Source organism: Neovison vison, chromosome 3, assembly GCF_020171115.1.
Source record: "Neovison vison isolate M4711 chromosome 3, ASM_NN_V1, whole genome shotgun sequence".
Lineage (NCBI taxonomy): Eukaryota > Metazoa > Chordata > Mammalia > Carnivora > Mustelidae > Neogale > Neogale vison.
In genome coordinates this window covers 197,617,442-197,643,281 of record NC_058093.1, presented here as the reverse complement: position 1 = coordinate 197,643,281, position 25,840 = coordinate 197,617,442, and the positions used below count along the sequence as shown (strand labels likewise).

Below are 25,840 nucleotides of genomic sequence, written 5' to 3'. Positions count from 1 at the left end.
TTCTTCAAAAAAAAAAAAAAAAAAAAAAGTGCTGTCTCTTTACTGCTATTTTCCTTTTGTGGACAAACGTGATCAGATTTTCAACAAACGAGGTGCCATTAAGAAGGATTAAATGTCAGTGGTTTTGTACTGCTCTGCTAAACTTGAACTGCTGAATTATTCAACACTTTGGTAGAATGAAGAAAACCATTTGAATTATTTATGTTTCAACAGAAGTAGTCCCCACCTTAGTACAAATGGGGTATCCTCTTTCTCAGGGAAGACCAGACCATCCGTAATTCAAGGTACAGTTGAAGTCCTAACCTCTTTAATGCAAGAGCTACAAAACAGTGGAAGGACTGATTCGGAACTTTGGAAAAACTGTGAGGTATCTAGTTTTGTTTTATTTGTGGAATTTTAAAAAATATATTTGTAAATGTGCCTCTACTGAACTCTACATTATTAGAAATTTATATCCTAAAGAGAGTGATTCTTACTGCTAGAGTGAAATGGTCAAATATAGTAATTGGGGAACAATATCAAACAATATGGAAAAGATGATCAAGAATATGTTTGAACAAATATTAGTGATTAGCTACACTAATTTATATTTTAAATGTCAACTAGAATATTAGCTTTGTTCAGAGAATTGAGAATTCCAAAATTATTACTATTGTTAATAATTCTAATGTTTTAGGTAAGTCATACAAAATTGTTACCATTTTGAAAAAAAAGCCTAAATGCTCTTTGAAATATTTTGAATGCTCCACTCATAAATTAAGACTTCTTTTTAGTTATGCCTTATCACATTTAGTTGTGATATTTTGAATTATATTGATTTTTCAGAATTGTTTCTTTCTTTGGCCCATAGGTTAAATTGTGATATAAAAATTTAGCAGTTAAAAGAATACATGTAAATAAATTTTGTTTCACAGAATTATGCCCAGGTTAGATTTTTCACAGGCTGGATTTGGTAATGCTTTATAGAAATTGTATAAAACATTTTTATTAAATTCTTTATTTAGGGAACAGTGGATTTTATTAAATGTATTTTTTATTAAATTTATTTTTATTTAATTTTAAAAAATGTTTATTATACAAACTATTGTGTTATTTTCAAAATGTATAATAAGTGGAATGAAAAAATACCTGGTTTAAGGATTCAAAAGCAGCCACCCTTAAGTAATTACTTGTATTCATTATCCATATTATAAAAATGAGTATTATTGCAAACTTTAGGAAAAATTGAGTTTTAAGTTTTTGCAATTTTTGCTTTTTCCGTATAATAAATAGTCAGTATATTCTAATGCAAGAGACCTGTAAAATGATACAATTAAAAATGGAATTAAAAAATATTTACTTTAATATAATTATTCATTAGCTTATGAACCTGAATTAACATGTTTTTTAAAAAAATAAGGCATTGCTCTTCTGGCAAATTCATGTTTAACTAGAAATTGTTACTTTTAATACTTTGAAATCAGCATCCTAGAATCAGAATGTATTTGTGAATTTAAGATACAGATTTTTATAAGGCAACATACCAACATGCTACTTGACACCTTGGCATTTGAGCCGGTTTCTTTTCCTTTCCCCTTCATTTCTGATATAACATTATATTATTATTTTATATTTAATGTTAATTGGCTACTTAATTTTTATAATGTAGACATGTAATTGTTTAGTGAATCATTTCTTAAGATATTTCTTAGTTTGGCAGAATATGAAGTATCCTTCTGGTCATTTCAGTAAAATCTCTCCAATTTATTAATGTGTTTTGTAGCATACAAAAGCACAATCCTCTGATATTTTAGTGTGTAGCATTTTAGGAAGAATGGGAGGGGTAAGGATTGTGCAAGTCTTATTCCTGATTCTTTTCCCTGAATTTCATATTTTCATCTTTTTTTGGAATAGTAACATTTGTCTGATTTCTACCATTGGTAAGGGATTAATCTATGTTATTAAAGCAAAACTTAAAACCTTCCATGGAGCTCAGAGCTCTGGAGATCTAATTTCTTTAGAATTTCTTTCTAAAACCTCTTTTCTGGAATTCTGAGGCTTATCATTCCTTAAACTTGAGAAGGTTATGTATTTTGATTAATGGAAAATAATTTTTAACACATTTATGTAGAATTACTTTAATATATTCTTAAATGCTTACTGTTGCTAATATTTCTCTGATGGTAAATTTTTTAAAGCACATTATTAGCTAATTTGTCTTAAGTCATTATTTTTGCATTTTCACGATTTAGTGCTACTGATTATATATGTAAGAGTAATGGTTATATGATAATAGTTATTTTAAGTACCGTTTATTGAGTGTCTATTTGTCAAGCAGTATACTAGGTACCTTTTGTCCATGGCACTCAACCTTATTAGACCCAAAGCCCTTATTTTATAATTTTACCATTAATTTACTAGTTTACATTTTACATTTGACAGTTCACACTTGACAATTTTTAAAGTGACATCAACTTATATTATCCTGAAATGCATTTCACAGATATATCTGCCTGTACCTATCGTAAAAACAGTCATCCTCTTAATCGTGATAAAGAGGAGGAATCAAAGTTACTTATAGTCTGAAAACAGGTTTTTCAGTATGTAAGTGCCCAGCACACTCCCATCAGAAGACGTAGTGGAGCACAATCTGGGGTTGACACGTAGACTCACTGTGAAGCAGCAGTGGTAGACATGGACTGATCCAACTGTGTTGTACTGACGACCCAGCACTTCATTTGGTGACATGATTTTCTGAAACGGTGACCAACTTCTGATCAAGTTCTGAAACGAACTTAACATCTTCATAGTGGCATTCCTGGACGATTTGTTGATTTGAGAGCTAAGCAAAATATTTGGTATTTTTATAATATAAAATGGACCCAGGACAGTTTTTCCTTGTTGGGGACCATCCTGTGATGTGTGTCCCTGGACCCACTGAGTGCTGGTAGCGCCCTTACTATCTTTGTGACAGCCATGGCCTCACAGCTTTTCAAAATACAGTTCTTCCATTGAGATCACTGCTTCACATGCATCATATTTGAATTTAAAATTTAATTCTCCCAGCCACCTGTGTGGTGTTACTCTTCCCATTTTAGAAATTCATGAGAAGCACAAATGAAATTTACTTACTGAGGACCACTCAGGTTGTTAGTGGAGAGCTGGGAATCAGGCCTAGGATGTCAAAGTCATTGGGATATTTACAAGGCGAGACTATAGAAACCCCTTTCAGGCTAATAGTATCAAAAGCTTTGTGCAAGGGATAGTTTTAATTAGATGCCCACGTCCTCCAATGTGTGTAAAATGCAGGTCACATAAATAATTTTAGTTAGACATGAATCATAGTCCTAATAATTATGTGAATAATATTATTTGCTGCATTTATAATGTTCTTAAATATGTTTATTGAAAATTAAAATATAAAATCTGACTAGGAAGAACAAAATCTCCACCAATTTATATCCTTAGTAAGCTCCATTCATTCATATCTTAAATAAGAAAATAATAATTAGGATGTGATTAACATTAAGTGTGTCACATAATATGAAGCCATTTTTTTTTTTGTGGTTATCGTTGTTATGTATGTTGTTCTATCATTGTTGTAATTTAGTTCTGTGTGACTAATAACTTAGGTTAAAATAACTCCTGAAGTATTTAAGTTAGTATAACTTACTAAAAAAAAGCTATTGCCTGATTTCTGTTTTGACTAAGATACTTCGTGTTGTAGATAAGTAGAGAAGATAAGGAACTGAATTTGATATAACCTACTTTATCCTGAAGTTAGTTGATTTAGAATTAATACTTCCTATCAGTACAATTCTATTTCTGTTCGAAAATTTCCTTTTCCAATCCTGAGAGTTTTTATTTCCTTTGCGTTAATACTGTTCTATATCTTTCAATTTAATTCTGCTCTGTTGTGGTTACTGAACTGGCTTTAATCTGAAGGGCCTCTAGAATGTGTAGTCTATAATACCAAGGGAAAATGAGCTTGAAATTCACATATATATATTTTTTAAAGTAAACTCTACCCCAACATGGGGCTCAAGCTCATGACCCTGAGATCAAGAGTTGCGTGTTCCACTGACTGAGCCAGCCAGGCGGCCCTGAAGTTCCCATTTTCATACACTCACTCAGACTGTATATCCGAGTGCCCACTCTTTCCTTGGCCCTGCGTCCTACGTGCTTAATGATGAGTTAACAGAGTGAACAAACGGGATGCTCTCTGTGCTAAAGGCTATGAAGGCAATGCACAGGATGACATTTAGAAAGGAGAAACTATGGGATGGTTTGGGCAGCTGTCTTGGAGAAGTTAAGCTGTAATTGCAAGAAGGGGCAGAAGCCATGATAAGAGCTGGAGAGAGAGCTTCCCAGGTAGAGGGTACATTGAGGACAAAGCTTTTCAGGTGGAAGACAGTTTTGGCAGGTTCAGGAAAAAGAGAGAGAGGCCAGTGAGGCTGGTAGGTACTTAGTGAGGGTAGAGAGGGATGGGATGAAGTTGGGAGGTGTGCGTGGCCCGGATCTCTCGGCCCTGTGAGGAATACAGGAATGGAAAGATAATGGAAGGGTTTGTAAGGGAAGCTCTTTTTCATGGTAGCTACTTATTGTGTATTATTGCCAAGCGTCTGTTACTGAAAGGATGCCAGCCTTGACACTGAATTTAGTCTCTGAACATCTCCTTGCCCCCTTTCCTGCTTTTGCAGTCTGGTTGTAAGAGCACTGACTCCGCTTGAGAGTCCGATGGGTCAGGAACTGACAGTGACAGAAGGGAGGGCTAGGCCAGTTCTGTGGGTTTTCAGAGGGAGTTTCTCATTCCTCTCTCAGCTGTAGTGATGACACTTCAGTATCTGACTTGAAAAGGGTTCTTTTGTTTTTGTTTTACACTTAAATAACAAGTAAATTAGGGGTTTAAATCCCACAATACCAAATTATTTCTTGTCTTAAGGCATGGGGTTCTTTTTTCTAAGAATTGTTTAAGAAAATCATTAGCTGTTAGGAGGAAAGGAAGAAAAATTTAAGACAAATATAAAGTACAACTGCCAATTCTTGTTGAATCAGAAATGAGAGCTGGTGACATCAAATTAAGATGCCATGTGAAAAACAAGATTTACCCAGACCTTCAGATTTACCCAGACTGCAGGTTACATAAGAGAGGGGTGACCATGCCTTTGCCTTTCTATTTTTGCATTAAATCTAGCTTTATAGCTATTTAATCGAGCTTATACATTTTACATTAAAAATACATTTTAAAAAGGTCCTTTCCCACTGGAAGAATTTTTCTGTGACTATTACATGAACAATTATTTTTAACTAAAATATTTTATAATTTAATAGACCAGGTGGTTACAGCTATTCAGTCTGGTGGAAAAACAATGCCAACAACAGATAGTTGCCCAGCAGGAACAGTTCCACAACCAAATTCAAGTAAGTTGTTATTTATATTGATTCTTTTTTTTATATTGTAAGATTTGGAAGAGGAAGCAGTTAATACTTCTTACCGGTTTTGTTTTTGAACTAAAACCAGATTCTCTTTAATATCTCTTATTTTTAAGCAATATTTTCAGAGTATTTACACAAAGGTAATGTTTAATATACTTTCTTACCCAGATCTATAACTTTATTTGCAGCGAATACAGGAGGAGATAAAAAACTTAGTCAAGTTACAGACCAGTAATTCTTCCTGGGCTTCCTCCGATAGTTCTTTAAGCAAACAATTCTCTTCAGAAAGTCAAATGGGTTTTTATTCTGAAAACAGTGAGAGAAATGAACCTATTATCAGTTATCCTAAGTCTTCAGAACCCGAAATGCAGCAAGGAACAGCCACGTCCCAACCAGACGGCAGCATGGACAGTAGCTCAGTGAGCAGCGGGTATGGCACCTTTTGTGTCTCTGAATTAAATGCCTACAAATCTAAGGACCCGCCCGAGATCATGGAGCACCCAGAGGTTTCTGAAGGACAGTTTGGAGCGCCTTTGGGGCAGATGGAGTCACCTGTAGATGGTGTAAAAAACAAGAGTTTTCATATACATACCACTGAAGAGTTGTGTGCATCTTTAAAGGAAGATATTTCTATTTTTCCTGGTGAGTTTGAACACCACTTTCTTGGCGAAAATAAGATTTCAGAAGTATACAGTGGGAAAACAAATAGGTGAGTAGAATTTCTCCATCCTTTGAAGGGAGGTTTGCTTGTTTATTACATTTAGAATCTAGTAAAGCAAGCACCTTTTTGAGTATAATAAAAAGAGATGTCTTTGAACACTTTTGAATACAAAGTCTTGTATTTATTGCCTGTGGCAAATGGAAATAAAGCATACGCTATATTACCAATGTCTGACTTTCTTCCCGTTTTTGACATTGTAAGACTACTGACCTCCTAAGGTGGGAGCCTTGCCAGAATAATACCTTTTATATTTTCTGGTCACTATAAACTTGCTGAAAATTAGAGTATGGGATTGTATCAACAGTGGAGTTTTGTCACATATGTGCCTATAATTTGAAAGCAAACATCATACACAAGTATATTTAATGCTTTTTATATATAAGAGGAACTTCTGTAAGTTTAAGGACGACTGTGGCTGGATGTTTGTAAAGCAAATAATCATTTAAAATTATGTCTTTACCCTAAATGTTCAGTTTTATATCTCTAAAGTGTGTCCTCTAAGGTAAGTGTTCACCTATAACACCACAGATCTTGTGTACCTATTAGTAATCATTACTAGTCCTCATAAATAAAGATTTTGCTCGAGAGAGACCTTGAGCGCTTGAATGGGCCACTGTGATTGGTTTCGTTCTATGGCTACAGCTATGTGTATTATTAATCACTGTTAGTTTTTTTGTTCACTTTGCCTTTGGTAATAGAAAATTGTAAGAAGAAATTTAAGTGAATCAATAAAAATCCATCTGTTCCCTGCTATTAGAAAAACAACTCAAAACATTTTCCATTATCAACTAGTGTTTAGTTTTATGTGTGAAGGACAGCTTCTAAAGAGAATAACTTTGGTTTTCTTTTTTTGAATAGTAAATCGATAACATCATGGGCACAAAAGCTGAAGCAGAACCAACCAAAGAGAGCACTTACAGAAGAGGGGTGTTCAAAACCTATGCAAGGAAATGAGCTGGCCAAGAAGTCACCAATGGAGAAGGTGGGTGATAAGTCCCTTTACTCTGCCATGTTTCAGCCACTGATAATTACGTGGAGTTTACTACATACTCATCAACATAAGTTTTCGGCCCTTTCTTTTATGGTATTAATTTGTACCATTGACCTATCTGCCTTCGGGTATCTCAAAGGATTGGAAACAGTGGTTTGCTCTAAGTACTGGTTCTTTAGTGGTCTGGAAATCAAAACTAATGAGGGGTAAAGTACTATAAAAAGTGAGGGGAGCCTGGGTGGCTCAGTGGGTTAAAGCCTCTGCCTTCGGCTCAGGTCATGATCCCAGGGTCCTGGGATCGAGCCATACATTGGGCTCTCTGCCCAGCAGGGAGCCTGCTTCCCCCTCTCTCTCTTTCTGCCTGCCTCTCTGCCTACTTGTAATCTCTCTTTTTGTCAAATAAAGAAAATCTTAAAAAAAAAAAGGGAAAATCATTTTGTAAGGGTCCTAATTCGCTTTCTACTGCAACTGTTTACATTTGGTCAGAGAGTGATCCACTTAACTTTTTTTTAAGCCCTCAAATAATTTGTATTACTATGAAGTTGTAAGAAGTAGTACTATGTGTGTGAATGCTTCAAGACAACTCTGAATTTATAACCCAAATTGTGAGAGATTACATGGTTAAATTCTGTGTGGCCGTTTTGCTAATCTAGCAGCTGTTTTTGTTGAAGAGAGTTACAGATATGAGTAAGTTTGAAGCCCTTTGAAGCCCTTTTGGCTTAAATTATTATAGAGTAACATTGTTTAGTATAACACATTGATGTTGTAAAATCTGATCTTTGCAAACTTGGTATCTTTAGAAATTGACCACTTCTTGATCATCATAAACATGGTCTTTGCATCATCTGTGAAAAATAAATAGAAGTCATAGGGAGACAGTCCCTCAGCCTTCCTAAGGCGCTGTTCTTTTTTCTTTCAGTAAATTTTCATTTGCCAGCCAGTGATACTTAGGCTTCTTCATATCTCTGTTCTTGAACGTATTCCGCTTTTGTGTTCAGGAGGGAAGTGAGGGTGCAGGAAGCTACAGGAGCTGCCGAGCCTCCAAGACCTGCCCTGTAGTACTGCCTTCACAGAACTGTTCTTTTGAACCCATGTGCCGTCAGCCATCAGGATGCTATATCCTTGTTTGATGTGAGAGCATGATAGTATTTGGAGATGGGGGTGAAAGTTGCTTTTTTTTTTTAAATTTTAGTTTTTTGACAGAGATCACAAGTAGGCAGAGAGAGAGGGAAGCAGGCTTCCTGCTGAGTGGAGAGCCTGATGCGGGGCTCGATCCCAGGACCCTGAGATCATGACCTGAGCCGAAGGCAGAGACTTAACCCACTGAGCTGCCCAGGTGCCCCTGAAAGGTGCTTTTTTTTATTGAATTAGGTTGGCAGAAAAAGAAAACGTCTTCCTTCCTTCCTTCCCTTCTTTCTTTCTTGATTTAATTTATTTGAGAGAGAGAGGGAGCAGGGAGAGGGGAAGAAGCAGACTTCCCGCTGAGCAGGGAGCCCAGCATGGGGCTCTATCCTAGGACCCTGAGATCATGACTGGAGCTGAAGACTGATGCTTTCTCTTTTTTAAGATTTTATTTATTTATTTATTTGACAGAGACACAGCAAGAGAGGGGACACAAGCAGGGGGAGTGAGAGAGGGAGAAACAGGCTTCCCACCAAGCAGGGAGCCCAGTGTGGGGCTCAATCCCAGGACCCTGGGATCTGACCTGAGCCGAAGGTAGACACTTAGCCTACTGAGCCACCTAGGTGCCATGAAGGCAGATGATTAACCAACTGAGTCACCCAGGCAACTCTCCATTTATTATTTTAGAGAGCCAGAAAGAGCAAGTGCATGCACAGGCTCTTGAGCATTGGGGGAGGGGCGGGGGGAGGGAGAGAATCTCAAGAAGACTCTGCTCTGAGCATGGAGACTGATGGGGAGCTTGATACCAGGACTCTGAGATCCTGACCGCAGTCAAAACCAAGAGTCGGATGCTCAACCGACTGAGCCACCCAGCTGCCCCTTCCGTTCCTTTTTTTTTTTTTTTAAGATGAGTGGTATTTTTGGTAGGAAATCATTATGGGAGATCAAGTTTCTTTTATTTGAGTTTTCGATGGCTTTCAGATACAGGTAGTTGATGAATCCAAGGTGCCACACCTGAAGTGAACACATTTCTTACCCACATAATCCTTTGTCAAATGCTGCAGATTTACCACGTTGGAACTCTTTATTTCATCCTTCCTCTTCTCCTGTTTTTTCTAGTTTCAGTCTAAGTCAGGGAATCCTTAGGGACAGAATCCTCTTGGCATCCAGTTTTCTCTTTCTACAATGGTAGTTTCTTTGGGTACTAGCTATTTTGAAGCCCATCTTGAAATGGCTGTTGTTTAGCATAAGGAAGACACCCTCCTTGGTAGGCAGAGTGCTGTCACCTCTGTAGCCTTCTACTTTGGCTGTGGGTCCACACAGGATTGTGAGCAAATGCAACTTTAATACTTCTTAACAAAAACAGGGGCGCCGGGACGCCTGGGTGGCTCAGTTGGTTAAGCAGCTGCCTTCGGCTCAGGTCATGATCCCAGCGTTCTGGGATCGAGTCCCACATCGGGCTCCTTGCTCAGCAGGGAGCCTGCTTCTCCCTCTGCCTCTGCCTCTGCCTGCCATTCTGTCTGCCTGTGCTCGCTCTCTCCCCCCCTCTCTCTGATAAATAAATAAAATCTTAAAAAAGAAAAAAACAGGGGCGCCTGGGTGGCTCAGTGGGTTAAAGCCTCTGCCTTCAGCTCAGGTCATGATCCCAGGGTCCTGGGATCGAGCCCCACATCAGGCTCTCTGTTCAGCGGGGAGCCTGCTTCCCTGCTCTCTCTGCCTGCCTCTCTGCCTGCCTGTGATCTCTGTCAAATAAATAAATGGAATCTTTAAGAAAAAAAAAACTCCTTTCTAAAAAAATAAAAAAAAAATACTTCTTAACAAAAACTAAAAGTTCGATGATGGTGGAACTGACGAGAAAAATACTGATAAAAATGGTCTTCTGTTAAATTTCTTGTGACAATGCCAGAGACACCGCAAGGAGTAGTTGGCTCAGTATTTTTATCAGAATCGCTGATAAGCAAGCATTTCGAGCCTTCTCTGCGGTTGGTAACCGGTTGCCTATACAAAGACATAATTTACTACTTGAAGTTCATATAGATTACTGAATGCAGTTTTCAGAGTTTGAATTATTGTACTTTTAATGATAAAAATGAATTATTAGGGCTTTCACATTAATTTTGACCCTAAGTGACTTTAATTCCAGGCATTTTGAATTTCTTTTGGATGTAACTGGCAAATTATAAATACATTTTCTTCCTGAGCTCATTAAGTAGCTCCAGTTGCCGGTGTTGTTCTCCCAAATCAACTTTTGTAAACACACAGGAGAAGAAAATCCTTCACGGTTAATTCCTATCATTGTGCATTCCTGTAATCGTGGGGAAACCCAGACTTTCCTCCTTATTTGTGAACCCTCTGAGACTTTTCTCTAGGCCGGGGGTTGACACCTGGCTTTCATTCCTTGGATCAGCCATTTGTGCCTAACGATTTTCAGCTTTGAACTCACAGTTCTCTCTCTTGCCTTGTAGTCTAATTTCACTGCTGCTAAGCATCCTCATGCTTTTTACCTCAACAAACCAGATGAGAGTCCAAATTCTTGGATGTCTGATTCAGGAACAGGTATGATAGTCATTTTTTTATAACAACTTCTAATAGGACGATGATGCTGTACGGCGTAATGGAGCAGTTTCTGTAAATCCGTTATATGTTGTGTTGTGCCTCTAAGTCTGACTTCCTTACTGCATTGATTTGTGTTACACATTCTAGAAGGATAGAAGGAAAAAAATACTTTTTACAGTTATTTAAACCCTTGCAGAAGGCATCTCAGCATTTTCCAGGTGCTCCAGAGTGAATTAAGAAATGCAAACCCTTTGTGAGCCATTCCTTACTCTCTGTGGTAAGCTTATTTTAGCTTCAGTGATGTAACCTACTGATTTTCTTCCCCCCCACAATCCCACATGCGGTTTGTCAGGATGAATTAGCCTTGCAGGATGAAAACTGCCGGAATTCAACCCCCGTCATGCTGCCCCCCCTCAGAGAGCTCCCATCACCTGTCACCTGGGTTTCTGCCGCTTCCTGCCCAGCCTCCCTGCCCTCACCCTTGCACCCTTCCATCTGTGCTCAACAGCCTGTAGGGTCCTTTTTTTTTTTTAAAGAGAGAGAGAGAGTGAGACAAACCAAGAAACAGACTTTTTTTTTTTTTAAATTTTATTGATTTATTTGACAGAGATCGCAAGTAGGCAGAGAGGCAGGCAGAGAGAGAGGAGGAAGCAGGCTTCCTGCGGAGCAGAGAGCCCGATGCGGGGCTCGATCCCAGGACCCTGGGATCATGACCTGAGCTGAAGGCAGAGGCTTCAGTGGGTTAAAGCCCACTGAGCCACCCAGGCGCCCCTGTAGGGTCCTTCTTAAAGAGGGGTCAGATCATGTGACTTCTCTGCTCAAAACCCCACTGTGCTCTTTCCCTCAGAAGAGCAGCCTGAGTCCTTGTCGGCACCCACAGGCCCCACAAGGTCTAGCCTTGTTCTGTTTGACCTCATTTTCCGCGGTTCCTCCTCTCTGCTTCAGCAGCGAGGCTGTTGGCTTAAATGTGCCAGATACGGTCCCCTTTTAGGATTTTGCTTTGCTGCTTCCTATATATATATTTTTTAAGATTTTATTTATTTATTTGATAGACAGAGATCACAAGTAGGCAGAGGCAGGCGCAGAGAGAGAGGAGGAAGCAGGCTCCCTGCGGAGCAGAGAGCCCGATGTGGGGCTTGATCCCAGGACCCTGGGATCATGACCTGAGCCAAAGGCAGAGGCTTTAACCCACTGAGCCACCCAGGTGCCCCGCTGCTTCCTATATTTTAAATGTTCTCCCCACCTTTTACGTAGGGGACCTCCCTTAGGGCTAACATGCTTACTCTGTCTTGTTACCTTGCAAAGAGCCGACCCCGAGCACCCCTCCACACACACCCTACATATTTCCTTATACCCGATTTTTAAATCTTTTTTTTTTTTTAAAGGATTTTATTTATTTATTTGACAGAGAGAGATCACAAGTAGGCAGAGAGGCAGGCAGAGAGAGAGAGGAGGAAGCAGGCTCCCTGCTGAGCAGAGAGCCCGATGCAGGACTCCATCCCAGGACCCCGAGATCATGACCCGAGCCGAAGGCAGCGGCCCAACCCACTGAGCCACCCAGGCGCCCCGATTTTTAAATCTTAACCATTAGGGTGCTTACTGCCTTCTAACCTTCCGGGTATACCTTGTGACTTATTTATTGTTCATGTCTCACATTTCCTGCTCCCTGGCCTGGCACAGTAAACACTCTCAATGTGTATTTGAACCATTGAATTCTTTATATTGCATTTTCTGTACCGTTCATAAAGAAATGGTCTTTTACGAAGTATATTTTGTTTTATTTTTAAGATTTTATTTATTTATTTGACAGAGAGAGATCACAAGTAGGCAGAGAGGCAGGCAGAGAGAGGGGGAAGCAGGCTCCCTGCTGAGCAGAGAGTCTAATGCGGGGCTCGATCCCAGGACCCTGAGACCATGACCTGAGCCGAAGGCAGAGGCCACCCAGGTGCCCCGAAGTACATTTTAGATTGTACTAGTTTATCTTGACTTAAAAAAAAAAATTTTTTTTTTTATAATCCTTGCACCCAACATGGGGCTTGAACTTACCACCCCGAGATCCAGAGTTACGTGCTCTCTTGCCTGAGCCAACCAGGTGCCCCATATTTTGCCTTGTTGTAGTACATTTCAGTTTTAAATATTTGGATCATTAAATTAGAACTCTTACATGGTAAAGCAATTAAGAGATTCTATGCCATCAAAATTGAACTTCCCATATAGCCTAAAACTAGTCACTCTCTGTATATAATTTTCTTTAAGCAGAAATAAGCTCTCCTAGAGAGCATTTTTATTCTCTTTCCTCAGTCTTCTATGTTGTCTTATTTGTGTGCCACAGGACTGACTTACTGGAAGCTGGAGGAGAAAGACATGTATCACTCTTTGCCTGAAACTTTAGAGAAGACGTTTGCACCAGCCTCCTGCACAGATATGTCCCCCGGCCAGGTAATTTAAAAACACATTGTGGGTGGGTGTTTGCATTATACAGGTGTAGTTAAATATGCTGTTTCATTATAAATTTTGTGTTTCCCAATTTGATATATTAAAGAAAGCCTGGGCTGTAAATTATACCTGCTTTGAAATGTGGTCTCTCTTCATTGCCTTACGTGATCATAGGAAAGTTACTGAAGAGTAGAATTAGAAATGTCCAGTTACTGTGTTGTAAAATGAAAAGAGATGATTTTGTGTCTATGATTCTAAATCCAGCAGGTCCACAGACAACTGCTTCTGCTATTTCTACACCTGGTTTTGATTCTCCAACCTATTATGCCCTCCTTCTAATCCATTTGTACCCTAATTTTGAGTATTTTAATTTGCCGTAGTTAATTTTCTTTGAGTGAGAAATGTATTTTCTTCAGAATAATGAAATAAAACTATCCAGCTTGTGTATGTCCATGTTTTGGTCAGGTGGTGAGAAGGTAGTTTGGGAAAAGAAGGGATTACATTGAAGGTAACCAGGAGAGCTGTAAGCATGATTGACTAGCATCGGCGGGGCCGTGGGGGAACAACATACGTGTAGACATCAGAGTCCTACAATGGGGCGGAATCCAGCATCCCATCCTTCAGGAAAGGAGTGAAAAAGAGAGATAAACACAGAGGGAGGAAAGCTGAGGAATGAGACTGTGAGGGGCCGGAAGGCTCAGTGGGCTTTGTCATGGCAGGGCTCACTGTGTGCATGACGTAATCTGCACCATCAGCAAATGGACACAGTATTTTGGTGATGCTAAGACACTGTTGCCTTTAAGACTTCCTGTTTTGTATTCTCACTCCTCCCAGAATTACCAAGAGAGCACTGTTATAGTAGAATATGTATTTTATTCTTATTGAAAGAGCTTGTAGACCTAATTAAACATTGATTTTTATCAAAGAAATCTTAAACACACATATAAAGGACAATATAAGTAATATAAGTTTGTTAAAACTTTTTCACCTATAGAGGCTCTCTTCAACTCAGTGTGGGTTTTGTTTTCCCATATACTCTTTTCCTTGAGCCATCGAGAGCTTTGAGGATGTGGCATTTCTTTTTTTTTTTTTTAAAGATTTTATTTATTTGATAGAGAGAGATCACAAGTAGGCAGAGAGGCAGGCAGAGAGAGAGGAGGAAGCAGGCTCCCTGCCGAGCAGAGAGCCTGATGCGGGACTCGATCCCAGGACCCTGAGATCATGACCTGAGCCGAAGGCAGCGGCTTAATCCACTGAGCCACCCAGGCGCCCAAGGATGTGGCATTTCTTTAAAAAAGGAAGAAAGGTCTTGGTGCTGTTTTTATCTGGCTTTAGTGGTCATCTAGAACTGGACTTTGTTTGGCTCCCAGATGGGGGAATATTGCTAAACGTACAGGATTCACCATCCCTCAAATACTGGTTCTCAGGGGTTCCGATGTAGTCTCTAGGATTTTCTTCCAGACTGCTGACACCTGTTTGGCTGATTTTGATGTCTTCGATACTTACTTTTGAGCAGGCAATGACAATTAGGTCGTAGTTGCTACTTGACCGCAAGCCGTGTAAGATGCCATTTATTACAAGAGGCGTCCTCACTTCAGAGATGTTAAAATATGAAAAGAAATCCTAGATGTGGAAAATGGTGAAAAATGGTTCTACTGTGAGCTCTCTATGGAGGAATTGTAATTGCTCACCCAAGCCCCTAGGGAGGGACTCCTCAGGCTCAAGGCCACAACCAGAGCACTGCTTGTTATAGGCTGAGAGTCTTGAAAGGGCCTTTGGGTTGTTGGTATATAAAAAGTAAAATTCCAAAATAGCATTATGGAAATTATTAATTTTAAGGGTTTATAGTCAGCAAATTAATTCCTTTAATGCACTCTTAAAAAGGTCTGTGTGTGTGTGTGTGTGTGTGTGTGTTTTAAGATTTTTGTTTATTTGAGAGAGAGAGAGGGGGGCACGAGCAGGGGGAGGGACAGAGGGAGAGGGACAAGCAGACTCCCCGCTGAGCAGAGTCCCTGGGGACCTCCCCCCCCCACCGCCCCGTACCTCCCCCCCTGTTTACCTCCATCCCAGGACCCTGAGATCATGACCTGAGCTAAAGTCAGACGCTTCACCGACTGAGTCACCCAGGTGCCCCCATGCACACAAAAAATTAATCATCTTATTCACAAGCTAGTTAAAGGGCTTGTTTGAAAATATTAATTCAGGGGCACCTGGGTGGCTTAGTGGGTTAAAGCCTCTGCTTTTGGCTCAGGTCCTGATCCCAGTGTCCTGGCATCAAGACCCGTGTCTGCCTCTCTGCTCAGTGGGGAGCCTGCTAAACCCCCACCTGCCTCTCTACCTACTTGTGATCTCTGTCAAATAAATAAATAAAATCTTTAAAAAAAATTAATTCATGGCATTCTGCAGGCTGTGTAGGGTCTGGAAATTGGACACAAACTTGAAGCCCCCTGTGAATGTATTCTTTCAATGCTTTCAGTGTACCTCTTGCTGAATCTATAATCTCGTTTAAGAGAAAGTCCATGGTTTATATTTGAGACCTGGGGTTAAATTATCCACTGCCATGCTCTGCAATAGATCCCACCTGGAAATAATTTAAGGCTGAGATTTTAATGTTTGGAGCTTAGACCTCTTTGCCACATTTCCAGCATGGCAGAGCCTTGACATCAAGCTGTAATTAGGGTCATGTCTTCTTATTTTAAGAGTTTTTAAAAGGGTCTTATTTCCACTGGGTAACTTGTTTCTTAACACTTTTTTTTTTTTTTTTTTTGGTCTGCCAACTCTTAAAAAATAGGAAGGGGCTCCTGGGTAGCTCAGTCGGTTGAGCGTCCAACTTATGATTTCCACTCAGGTTGTGATCTCAGGGTCCTGGGATTGAATCTGTGTGATGGGTGGGGCAGTCCTTCGCTCAGTGGGGAATCTGAGGATTCTGTCTCTCTCTCCCTCTCTTCTCCTCCCTCTGCTTATATGTATGGGCTCAATCCTCTTCCTCCCTGTAAAATAAATAAATCTTTAGGCATTGGGTGGCTCAGTGGGTTAAAACCTCTGCCTTCAGCTCAGGTTATGATCTCAGGGTCCTGGGATCGAGTCCTGCTTTGGGCTCTCTGCTTAGCAGGGAGCCTGCTCCCCCAACCCCCACCTGCCTCTCTACCTACTTGTGATCTCTGTCAAATAAATAAATAAATAAAATCTTTTAAAAAAATAAATAAATCTTTTAAAAAATAGGAAAATAACTACATAGGTATCCCTATACCTGTCCCCTTGAGTCACATGATACTAATTTAGTCAGAACTCTTTTCATCCTGCTTTGGTTTTCATGATGAAGTCTTTTCTTACCTCAAAATTTGATTTTTTTATCTTGAGTCGGAGGGGCTACCAAAGTTTTTAATTCTTTAGAAGTATTCTTAGGCTACTAAATAAGTTGGGTTCAGATTATCACCTTAATATTTATTATTAGGGGATATTAATTTTTTTTGTTCTGAGGGAGACTCATAATTAACAGGTAATGACTTCTAAATTTGTTTTCTAAGTCCGATAGTATAGAGTCTCAGTTCATTTAAAATCTCTCCAGAATCTTTTTGTGGTGCTGATCTTGATACCAGTAAACTTTTTTCATCACTGATAATACCATTCAAATAATTTTGTTTCATATCTTTAAGTCTAATACTAGTAATGAGATGAAGCTACCATCACTGAAGGATATTTATCATAAAAAACAAAGGGAAAACAAGCAGTTACCTGAGAGGAATCTCACTTCTTCCAACCCAAATCATCCACCAGAGGTAAATTGTCAACACTCTGCTGACTGAAAATGAAAGCTGCTTCATGACTCTTAACTTTTATCTTAAGCTTTATTTTCCCTAGGAGATCTAAAGCCTACTCACTTAAAAAAAAACACTGAGTACCGAGGGCAAAACCTTACTGTTGTCTGTCTTATTTCTAGGTACTAACTCTAGATCCGACGTTACACATGAAGCCAAATCAGCAGATTTCAGGGATTCAACCACAGGCCTTTTTGAATGCCCTTGATGACAGAATATCCTTTTCACCAGACTCTGTTCTAGAACCTACTATGTCTAGTCACTCTGACATAGACTCATTTTCACAAGCAAGTAATATTGCTTCTCAGTTATCTGGATTCCCAAAATATCCCTCAAATACAAAAGCTTCACCAGTGGACTCTTGGAAAAATCATGGATTCCAAAATGAAAGTAGGACCAGTTCCACATTTCCTTCAGTTTATACTGTTAATAGTAATGACATCTCGGTCAACACTGTAGATGAAGAAAACACTGTCATGGGAACCTCAGCCTCAGTCAGTCCGTCCCAGCTTCCAGGGACAGTCAGCAGTGTCCCAGAATGCATTTCCTTGGCTTCCCTGGAAGATCCTGTGATACTGTCCAAGTATGTATTTCAGTGCATGGCTTCTAACGTTAGCCGATTTTGTATGACATCTGCTTGAATGATGGCAACGGTTTTTATTGACTGTCCCTAACATATAAAATCTTAGAGATACTGTATTTTTAAGGGAGAACTTCTAAAAATTGACCCATGTCTTTTTTTTTTTTTGCTTAGTTGTCAACGTGTGTAATAATCTGTTATGTTTTCTGTGGGTGTGCAGAGGAAAAAGGCTGTACTTTGATTATAAGACATTGTGTTCTTGGTTTCTCTTATGGGATAGAGAGTGAGGAAATGCTCTCCTAAATTTTTTTTTTTGCCTCAACCACAGAATTAGGCAGAACCTGAAGGAAAAGCATGCTCGACACATAGCGGATCTTCGAGCTTATTATGAATCAGAAATAAATAGTTTGAAACAGAAACTGGAGGCAAAGGAAATTTCTGCAGTTGAAGATTGGAAGAAAACCAATCAAATTCTTGTAGACAGGTAAAAATTATAATTCAACTATAAAGTTAGTGTTTCTCCAACTTGGAATATATTATTTTTTCTGAAGTATACTATATTGTGATGAAAGACTTTGAAAACATGTTTTAGATTTGAAAATTGTAACAGAGATATATTTGCCTAAGTAATTGTTTTTATAGGTTTGAACCAACCTCATAAAGCAGAGTGTTAGCTGACATGAGGGCATTTGTTTCATATGGACAAAATACTGAAATATTTGAGCAGATTTTGTGTACTTAAAGGAATTTCATTTGTGGGGGATTAGTACAATGAAATCTAAGAAATCTCTGACTAACGTCCTCGAGCAGTTCTCAATCTTTTCTTTCTTTCTTTTTTTTTTTAAGATTTTATTTATTTATTCGACACAGATCACAAGTAGGGAGAAAGGGAGGCAGAGAGAGGGGGGGAAGCAGGCTCCCCGCTGAGCAGAGAGCCTGATGTGGGGCTTGATCCCAGGACCCTGAGATCATGACCTGAGCGGAAGGCAGAGGCTTAACCCACTGAGCCACGAAGGCGCCCCCTCAATCTTTTCATAAACCCAGATTTCACATAACTGAATCCAGACACTCATGTACCTGTGAAAGCCATTATCTTGTTCAAAAAAGAAACCAACATGACAACACAGGGGACAGTTATGTTAAGGATGGCCGGATACCTGTTTTAGAGAGAGAATCCTGAACAAAATTTGAAGCTCTAACCGGTATCAGTAACAGCATATTTGCCACATATTTTACATTTAAATGGGACTTAAACAGATTGAAAACTGACGTTGATGTAGCAGCGAGGAGTAGATCCTTAAGGCAGAAAAAAGACAAAGCCCCTTGAAAAAAGATTAAGAAGGAGCTGAAATCATCTGGTGCAGTTAATAGTTTCACTTGCAGAATTCTAGGAAAACTAGCCTTGATACTAGCCTGTGGCTGCTGTGGTTTAACCTATTGTCTTATTCCCAAGAGTCACAGCAGCTTCCATTCCGCTTCTGGGGGTGGGGGTGGGGGTGAGCCCGGGACTGGGGGTGCAGTGGTCAAGAGCAGTAGTTTGACAAAAACCAGAACGGAACAAGCCAGGTTTAGGTTTTCTAGGATAAAAGGACAATGGTAGATGGCAGGCTGGGGGAAGTTGGTTCTTGTTTTTTTGTTGTTTTCAAGAAGACAAAGAGGAGTACAAAGAGGACTGTAGGTACTTCCTGTGGAAAACGGAGGCATTACAGAGAGGCTGCTAGAGAAGGCGCCTAGTGAAGGATTGCTGAGTAAAGCACTGTTTTTACCCCGAAGCTGCTAGAGCCATAGAGTGGTGGGGGCGGTGTAGGTGGGACCGCCTAGAAGTTGGGGTTTGAAGAAGTGGCTGCGGTAGAACTGCGGTGGGGGGGCGCGGTAGGGAGGGGACAGAGAGCACGCAGGGACACAGCAGTAGTCACTGTCACCTGGCACAGGAGAAAGGATTCACCAGAGACAAAAACCAATTTTAAGTTGTCAGCGTACACAGCAGGTTTTTTCTTTTTTCTTTTCTTTTGTTTTTAACTTTTTTTTTTTTTTTAAAGATTTTATTTATTTATTTGACAGAGATCACAAGTAGGCAGAGAGGCAGGCGGAGATACAGAGGAGGAAGCAGGCTCCCCGCTGAGCAGAGAGCCTGATGGATGGCGGGGTTCCATCCCAGGACCCTGAGACCATGACCTGAGCCGAAGGCAGAGGCTTTAACCCACTGAGCGACCCAGGCACCCCCACAGCAGGCTTTTTCAAACTTAAAATTGCAAGGGGGAGAACCCCTTCTGGCACTGCGAATGGGGCCCCTGACACATGGTGGACCAGTCTGGTCTCTGATTGTTCTGTCGCACAGTTTCCTACCACAGTCAGTGTGGTGGTTAAAATAGAAAAATAGAGTAAACATAACATACTTCCACCTGACTCTTTTGTGCTCTTTCCTTCAAGTTTTGTTTTAGTTTTAATATTTTATTTATTTATTTGACAGAGAGCGAGAGAGGGAACACAAGCAGGGGGAGTGGGAGAGGGAGAAGCAGGCTTCCCCCCAGAGCCGGGTGTCCAGTGTGGGGCTCGATCCCAGGACCCAGAGATGATGACCTGATTGGAAGGCAGATGCTTAACAACTGAGCCACCCAGGCGCCCTCTTTCAAGAACAGTTTTATCCATATTTGATTGCTGCACAGCATCAATACACAGTGGTTAGGAGTGTGAACCCCAGAGCCACACTGCCAGGTTTCAAATCCCAGTGATTGCTTTCAACCCAGGAGGAATGCAGCTTCTGTTTTCTCATCTGTAAAATGGTAATGATAGCAGTCCTCACTCATAGGATTGTGAGGGCGAATGTAAAGTGCTTAACATAGATTTGGCTTATAATCAGTGTCATATAGATAATAGTTTTTATTCACAGTTCATTAACACCGAGTCAAAATGATAATGGAATTCTTCTGTGTATTTTGTGATTTCGAGGTTCTGTGATGATTTACTTTAGGAAGGTCTTTAATTATAAGAATAATAGATCCAGGATAATTTGGAAAAATACAGAGGGATGTAACATGAGAGTTCTCCCTACCCAACCTCTGCGGTTACATTCCAATTTTAGTATATGTGCTGCCGAAGCGAGCACTGCGGTTACATTCCAAACTTAAGTTTTATATCCTAGAAATCATAGTGCACGGATATGTATATATATATATATAATATATATGTATATATATATGTATATATATATATATGTATAAATAAATAAATAAATAAATAAGATTTTATTTATTTGACAGAGAGAGAAAGATGCAGTGAGAAAGGCAACACAAGCAGGGGGAGTGGGAGAGGGAGAAGCAGGCTTCCCACTGAGCAGGGAGCCCAGTGTATGGCTCCATCTTAGGATGCTGGGATCATGACCCGAGCTGAAGGCAGACGCTTATCAACTGAGCCACCTAGGAGCCCCTATAGGTTTTTTTCATAACAAAGATCAAGCAATTTTATGCATTCTTTATCCTGTATTTTTAAATATAATTTTTTAAAAGAATTTTATTTACTTATTTGACAGAGAATGGGCACAAGTAGGGGAAGTAGCAGGCAGAGGGAGTGGGAGAAGCAGGCTTCCCTCTGAGCAGCGAGCATGACGTGGGGCTTGATTCCAGGTCCCTGGGATCATGACCTGAGCCAAAGGCAGACCCTGACTGTCACCCAGGCGGCGCAATAACTTTTTCATCTTGCAAACCTGACCCTGTCCCCATTAAGCAACACTCCTCCATTCCCTGCCCCCCAGCCTTTGGCACCCAGCATCCTACTTTTTTTTTTTTTTTTTAAGATTTTATTTATTTATTTGACAGAGAGAGATCATAAGTAGGCAGAGAGGCAGGCAGAGAGAGATGGGGAAGCAGGCTCCCCGATGAGCAGAGCGCCCGATGCGGGGCTTGATCCCAGAACCCTGAGATCCTGACCTGAGCCAAAGGCAGAGGCTTAACCCACTGAGCCACCCAGGCGCCCCAGCATCCTACTTTTTGTCTATGAATTTGACGCCTCATATGAGCTTGGGGACCTCGTATAAGTGGAATCGTACTTGTCCTTTTGTGTCTGGCCTATTTCACTTAGATAATGCCCTTAGGGTTCATCCATGTTATAGCAGGTGTTAGAATTTCCTTTTTTGTTTTTTTTTTTAAAGAGGGAGAGAGAGAATCTCAAGCTGCCTCTGCGCCCAGGGTAGAGCCCGATGAGAGGCTTGATCTCACCAACCTGAGATCATGACCTGAGCCGAAATTAAAAGTCTGATGCTTAACCAACTGAGCCACCCAGTTGCCCCTAGATTTTCATCCTTTTTAAGACTGAATACTACTCCATTGGATGGATAGATCACACTTTGTTTATCCATTCATCCTCTGGACACTTGGGTTGCTTCCATCTTCTGACTTGCGTGTGTTTTGCTGTTGTGAACATAGGTGTACAAATGTCTGTTCATATTTTACTTTTTTCACTTAACTGTATTAGGGGTCTTTTCTGTTGTTACTTTCTTTGGAAAAGAGTATCATCAAATTTATTGGGGTGTATTTATTAAAATGGCATCCTTAATGTTCACTATCATTGGAGAATTTATGTGACATATTAGAGAACGAGATTCATAGAATACTTGGAAGGGAAAGGATTTTATCTTGTAATTTTTTTGTTTCAATTTATGGTTTTTAGATGTGGCCATTTAGATAATGCTCTGAATGAAGCTACCAGTCGTGTGAGAACACTTGAAAATAAGAATAACTTACTGGAAATAGAAGTCGTAAGTACTCTTTTGTTGTTTAGTGGCTTAATGTTAATGTTAAAAATGTTAATGTTAATGTTAAAAACATAAACTTAATGTTAAAAACTTAAACCTTTTTGTTAACTGAACGTTAGAGACAAATAGTTTTATGAAAACATTGGCTATATGCTTTCTTTGTTGTTGTTAGGATGTCTTATTGTTTATATTTTGAATGCTGTTGGCGTCATATGATAGGATAAACTTTTACACTTTATTTATTTGTTTTTTTTTTTTAAAAGATTTTATTTGGGGCGCCTGGGTGGCTCAGTGGGTTAAGCCGCTGCCTTCGGCTCAGGTCATGATCTCAGGGTCCTGGGATCGAGTCCCACATCGGGCTCTCTGCTCAGCAGGGGGCCTGCTTCCCTTCCTCTCTATCTGCCTGCTTCTCTGCCTACCTGTGATCTCTGTCTGTCAAATAAATAAATAAAATCTTTAAAAAAAAAATAAATAAATAAAAATAAAAAAGATTTTATTTGTTCATTTGAGAGAGACAGAGCACAAGCAGGGGGAGCAGCAGCAGGCAGAGGGTGAGGAAGAAGCAGGATCCCCCCTGAGCTGGGAGCTCGACACAGGGCTCGATCCCAGGACTTGGAGATCATGACCTGAGCCAAAGGCAGAAGCTGAACTATTTGAGCCATCCAGGCGCCCCTACTTTGACACTTAAAAATTCTTTTTATTGGAATATTAATTTATATATCATAAAACTCTTCGGAAATGTATAATTCTGTGGTTTTTAGTATATTTACAAACTTGCGCAACCATCCCCCACACTTAGTTTTAGAATATTTTCTCACTTAAGGAAACCCTGAACCCCTTAATCATCAGCCTTTCCCTCCTCCTGACTCCAAAACTCCTTCTCCCCAACCCCTGGCAATCACTACTCTACTTTCTGTTCTTAGGATTTGCCTCTTCTGGACATTCATGTGAATGGAATCATATATATAACCTTTTGTGTCTGGCTTCTTTCATTTGGTGTGATATTTTCAAGGTTTATCCATGTTGTAGCATGAATCAGTATTTCACTATTTTTTGTGGCTAAGTAGCATTCTGTTGTGGGGATAGACCGTGTTTATCTATTCATCCGGGGATAGGTGTTTGGTTTTCATGTTCTGGGCATGATGAATGACAGTGCTATGAATGGTTGTGTACAAGAGGTTATGTAGACTTCATTTTTATTTTTTTATTTTCTATTTTTTTACTTTTAAAGATTTAATTTATTTGACAGAGAGACAGCGAAAGAGGGAACACAAGCAGGGGGAGTGAGAAGGGGAGAAGCAGGCTTCCCACCAATCAGGGGGCCCAATCTGGGGCTCGGTCCCAGGATTCTGGGATCACGACTTGAGCTGAAGGCAGATGCTTAGCCACTGTACCACCCAGGCACCCCTGGACTTAGTTTTTTAATTTCCTTGGGTGTATAAATGGAATGATAAACTTAAAAATTTTTTTTTCGTGCATTACCAAGTTTTATTCTTCTGCATGTAACCTTATAAGTAACATTTATGGAAGATGCCAGTTATGTTCTGTGCACTGTTTCTTTGCCTTCCTTTGATGTGTTTTTAGTTGTCTTTGTCTCCTAACCTGAAAGCTTCTTGAGGTCGGGGACTTGTGTTTCTTGCTAATCTTATATTTCTGGCACTGTATTGCCTGGCACCTAGTGAATGTTTAAAATACTGAATGAATACTAACAGATGTATTTTGAATTTTCTCTCATATTTTCCTAGTAAGTGAGAGAATAGGGTAATAAAAGCTTTATTATTCTCTAAATATTAATGTGGGGCAACAGATTCTAGGTATGGTTTCAGAATCATTCTCCTGATAGCCATGGTTATTTTTTTCATTAAAGTGACCTATAGATGAGCCCAGCACCACAGTGTCTCAGACAGTGGTTTTGTGTCTATACTTGATGATAATCTCATGAAGCTGGTTTAAAAATGTGTATATATTGATTGATTTGTTGTTATTTTATTTTATTTTATTTATTTATTTGACAGAGAGTCAGCACAAGTAGGCAGAACAGCAGGTAGAGAGAGGGAGAAGCAGGCTCCCTGCTGAGCAAGGAGCCCTATGTGGGGCTCCATCCCAGAACCCTGGGGTCATGACCTGAGCTGGAGGCAGACACTTAACTGACTGAGCCACCCGGCACCCCTAAAAATCTTATTTATTTTAAAGATTTTATTTTTAAGTAAACTCTATACCCAGTGTGGGGCTCGAACATAAAACCCCAAGATCAAAAGTTGCATGCCTAGTGCCTGAGCCAGCCAGGAGCCCCTGAAGCTGTTATTTTAGTAGAGTAATCTTTTTTCGTCTCCATCCCAAGACATAACAAAATATTAAATTTGTGGTTCCCATTTGTAGGTTTTATTGTATTTATTGTATTTCTTTACTTATTTATTTAAAAAAAGATTTTATTTATTTATTTGTCAGAGAGAGAGAGAGCGTGCACAAGCAGGCAGAGAGGCAGGCAGAGGCAGAGAGAGCGGGCTCCCCACTGAGCAAGGATCCTGATGCAGGACTCCATCCCAGGACCCTGGGATCATGACCTGAGCAGAAGGCAGCGGCTTAACTCACTGAGCCACCCAGGCATCCCTAGGTTTATTTTATTATTATTTTTTTACAGTTTAATGCCCACAATTTGTTAAGTACTGTTGAAACATCTGTTTTTTTTAATTAAAATTTTTTGTTATTTTTGTTGTTATTTTGTAGAGTGATTTTAGAGAACGCTTCAATGCAGCCAGCAGTGCTTCCAAAATTTTGCAGGAACGGATTGAGGAAATGAGAATAAGTAATAAAGAAAAAGATAATACCATCATTCGGCTAAAATCTCGTCTGCAGGATTTAGAAGAAGCATTTGAGAATGCTTACAAACTCTCAGATGATAAGGAAGCGAGACTGAAACAAGAAAACAAAATGTTTCAAGATGTAAGTGACAAATAATTGGAAACTAATGACAGGGGAGGCGAAAAGTAATTTTAGATGTTAGACTCTTACAGGCAATTTTGACTTTTCCCACCTTTATTTTTGTTTTATATAACTTTGCTGTAGCTGCAAATATATACCCTCCTAATGGAGTCAGTTGGGTCTTATCTTGAAGCAGGAAGTCAGCTTTTAGAGCTTGGTGTCACTCCCAAGCCTTTCTGCCTCTAGCGGGTCAACTTTTGAGCTATCTTAAATCAACATCTGTGTGGCTGGATGGGTAAATTGAACCAGATTAGAATGGGTTTGATTGAACATTTTCACTTTGCTGTAACGTCATTTAAAATTTGGTTTTGTATCATCTTGAGACTGCATCGGGTTTGGGGTTGTATATTTTTCCCTCAGGTTTTTCTTGATATCCTTCGTCATGCTACATGAAAAACTCTGAATGTATTTCAGCGCTGAATTTTCTTTTTTTTTCTTTCTTTTCTTTTTTTTTTTTTTAAAGATTTTA

General features: G+C 39.8%; 1 protein-coding gene across 7 annotated transcripts in view; it reads left to right on the top strand.

Annotated features, from left to right (window-relative positions):
• The window catches only part of MPHOSPH9 (M-phase phosphoprotein 9), a 65,596-nt gene that overhangs the window by 5,807 nt on the left and 33,949 nt on the right, over nucleotides 1-25,840 (top strand). For 3 of the 7 annotated variants that reach the window (XM_044243478.1, XM_044243476.1, XM_044243482.1), the window contains 11 exons: nucleotides 214-367; nucleotides 5,311-5,400; nucleotides 5,604-6,124; nucleotides 6,995-7,118; nucleotides 10,715-10,805; nucleotides 13,138-13,244; nucleotides 16,898-17,020; nucleotides 17,182-17,642; nucleotides 17,968-18,123; nucleotides 22,305-22,392; nucleotides 25,117-25,332. In XM_044243478.1, coding sequence (XP_044099413.1) covers nucleotides 311-367; nucleotides 5,311-5,400; nucleotides 5,604-6,124; nucleotides 6,995-7,118; nucleotides 10,715-10,805; nucleotides 13,138-13,244; nucleotides 16,898-17,020; nucleotides 17,182-17,642; nucleotides 17,968-18,123; nucleotides 22,305-22,392; nucleotides 25,117-25,332 — 2,034 coding nt within the window. In that variant the 5' untranslated portion in view covers nucleotides 214-310. The remainder of the gene's footprint in view (nucleotides 1-213; nucleotides 368-5,310; nucleotides 5,401-5,603; nucleotides 6,125-6,994; nucleotides 7,119-10,714; nucleotides 10,806-13,137; nucleotides 13,245-16,897; nucleotides 17,021-17,181; nucleotides 17,643-17,967; nucleotides 18,124-22,304; nucleotides 22,393-25,116; nucleotides 25,333-25,840) is intronic. The other 4 variants (XM_044243479.1, XM_044243480.1, XM_044243481.1 and 1 more) reach the window with 3 other exon arrangements.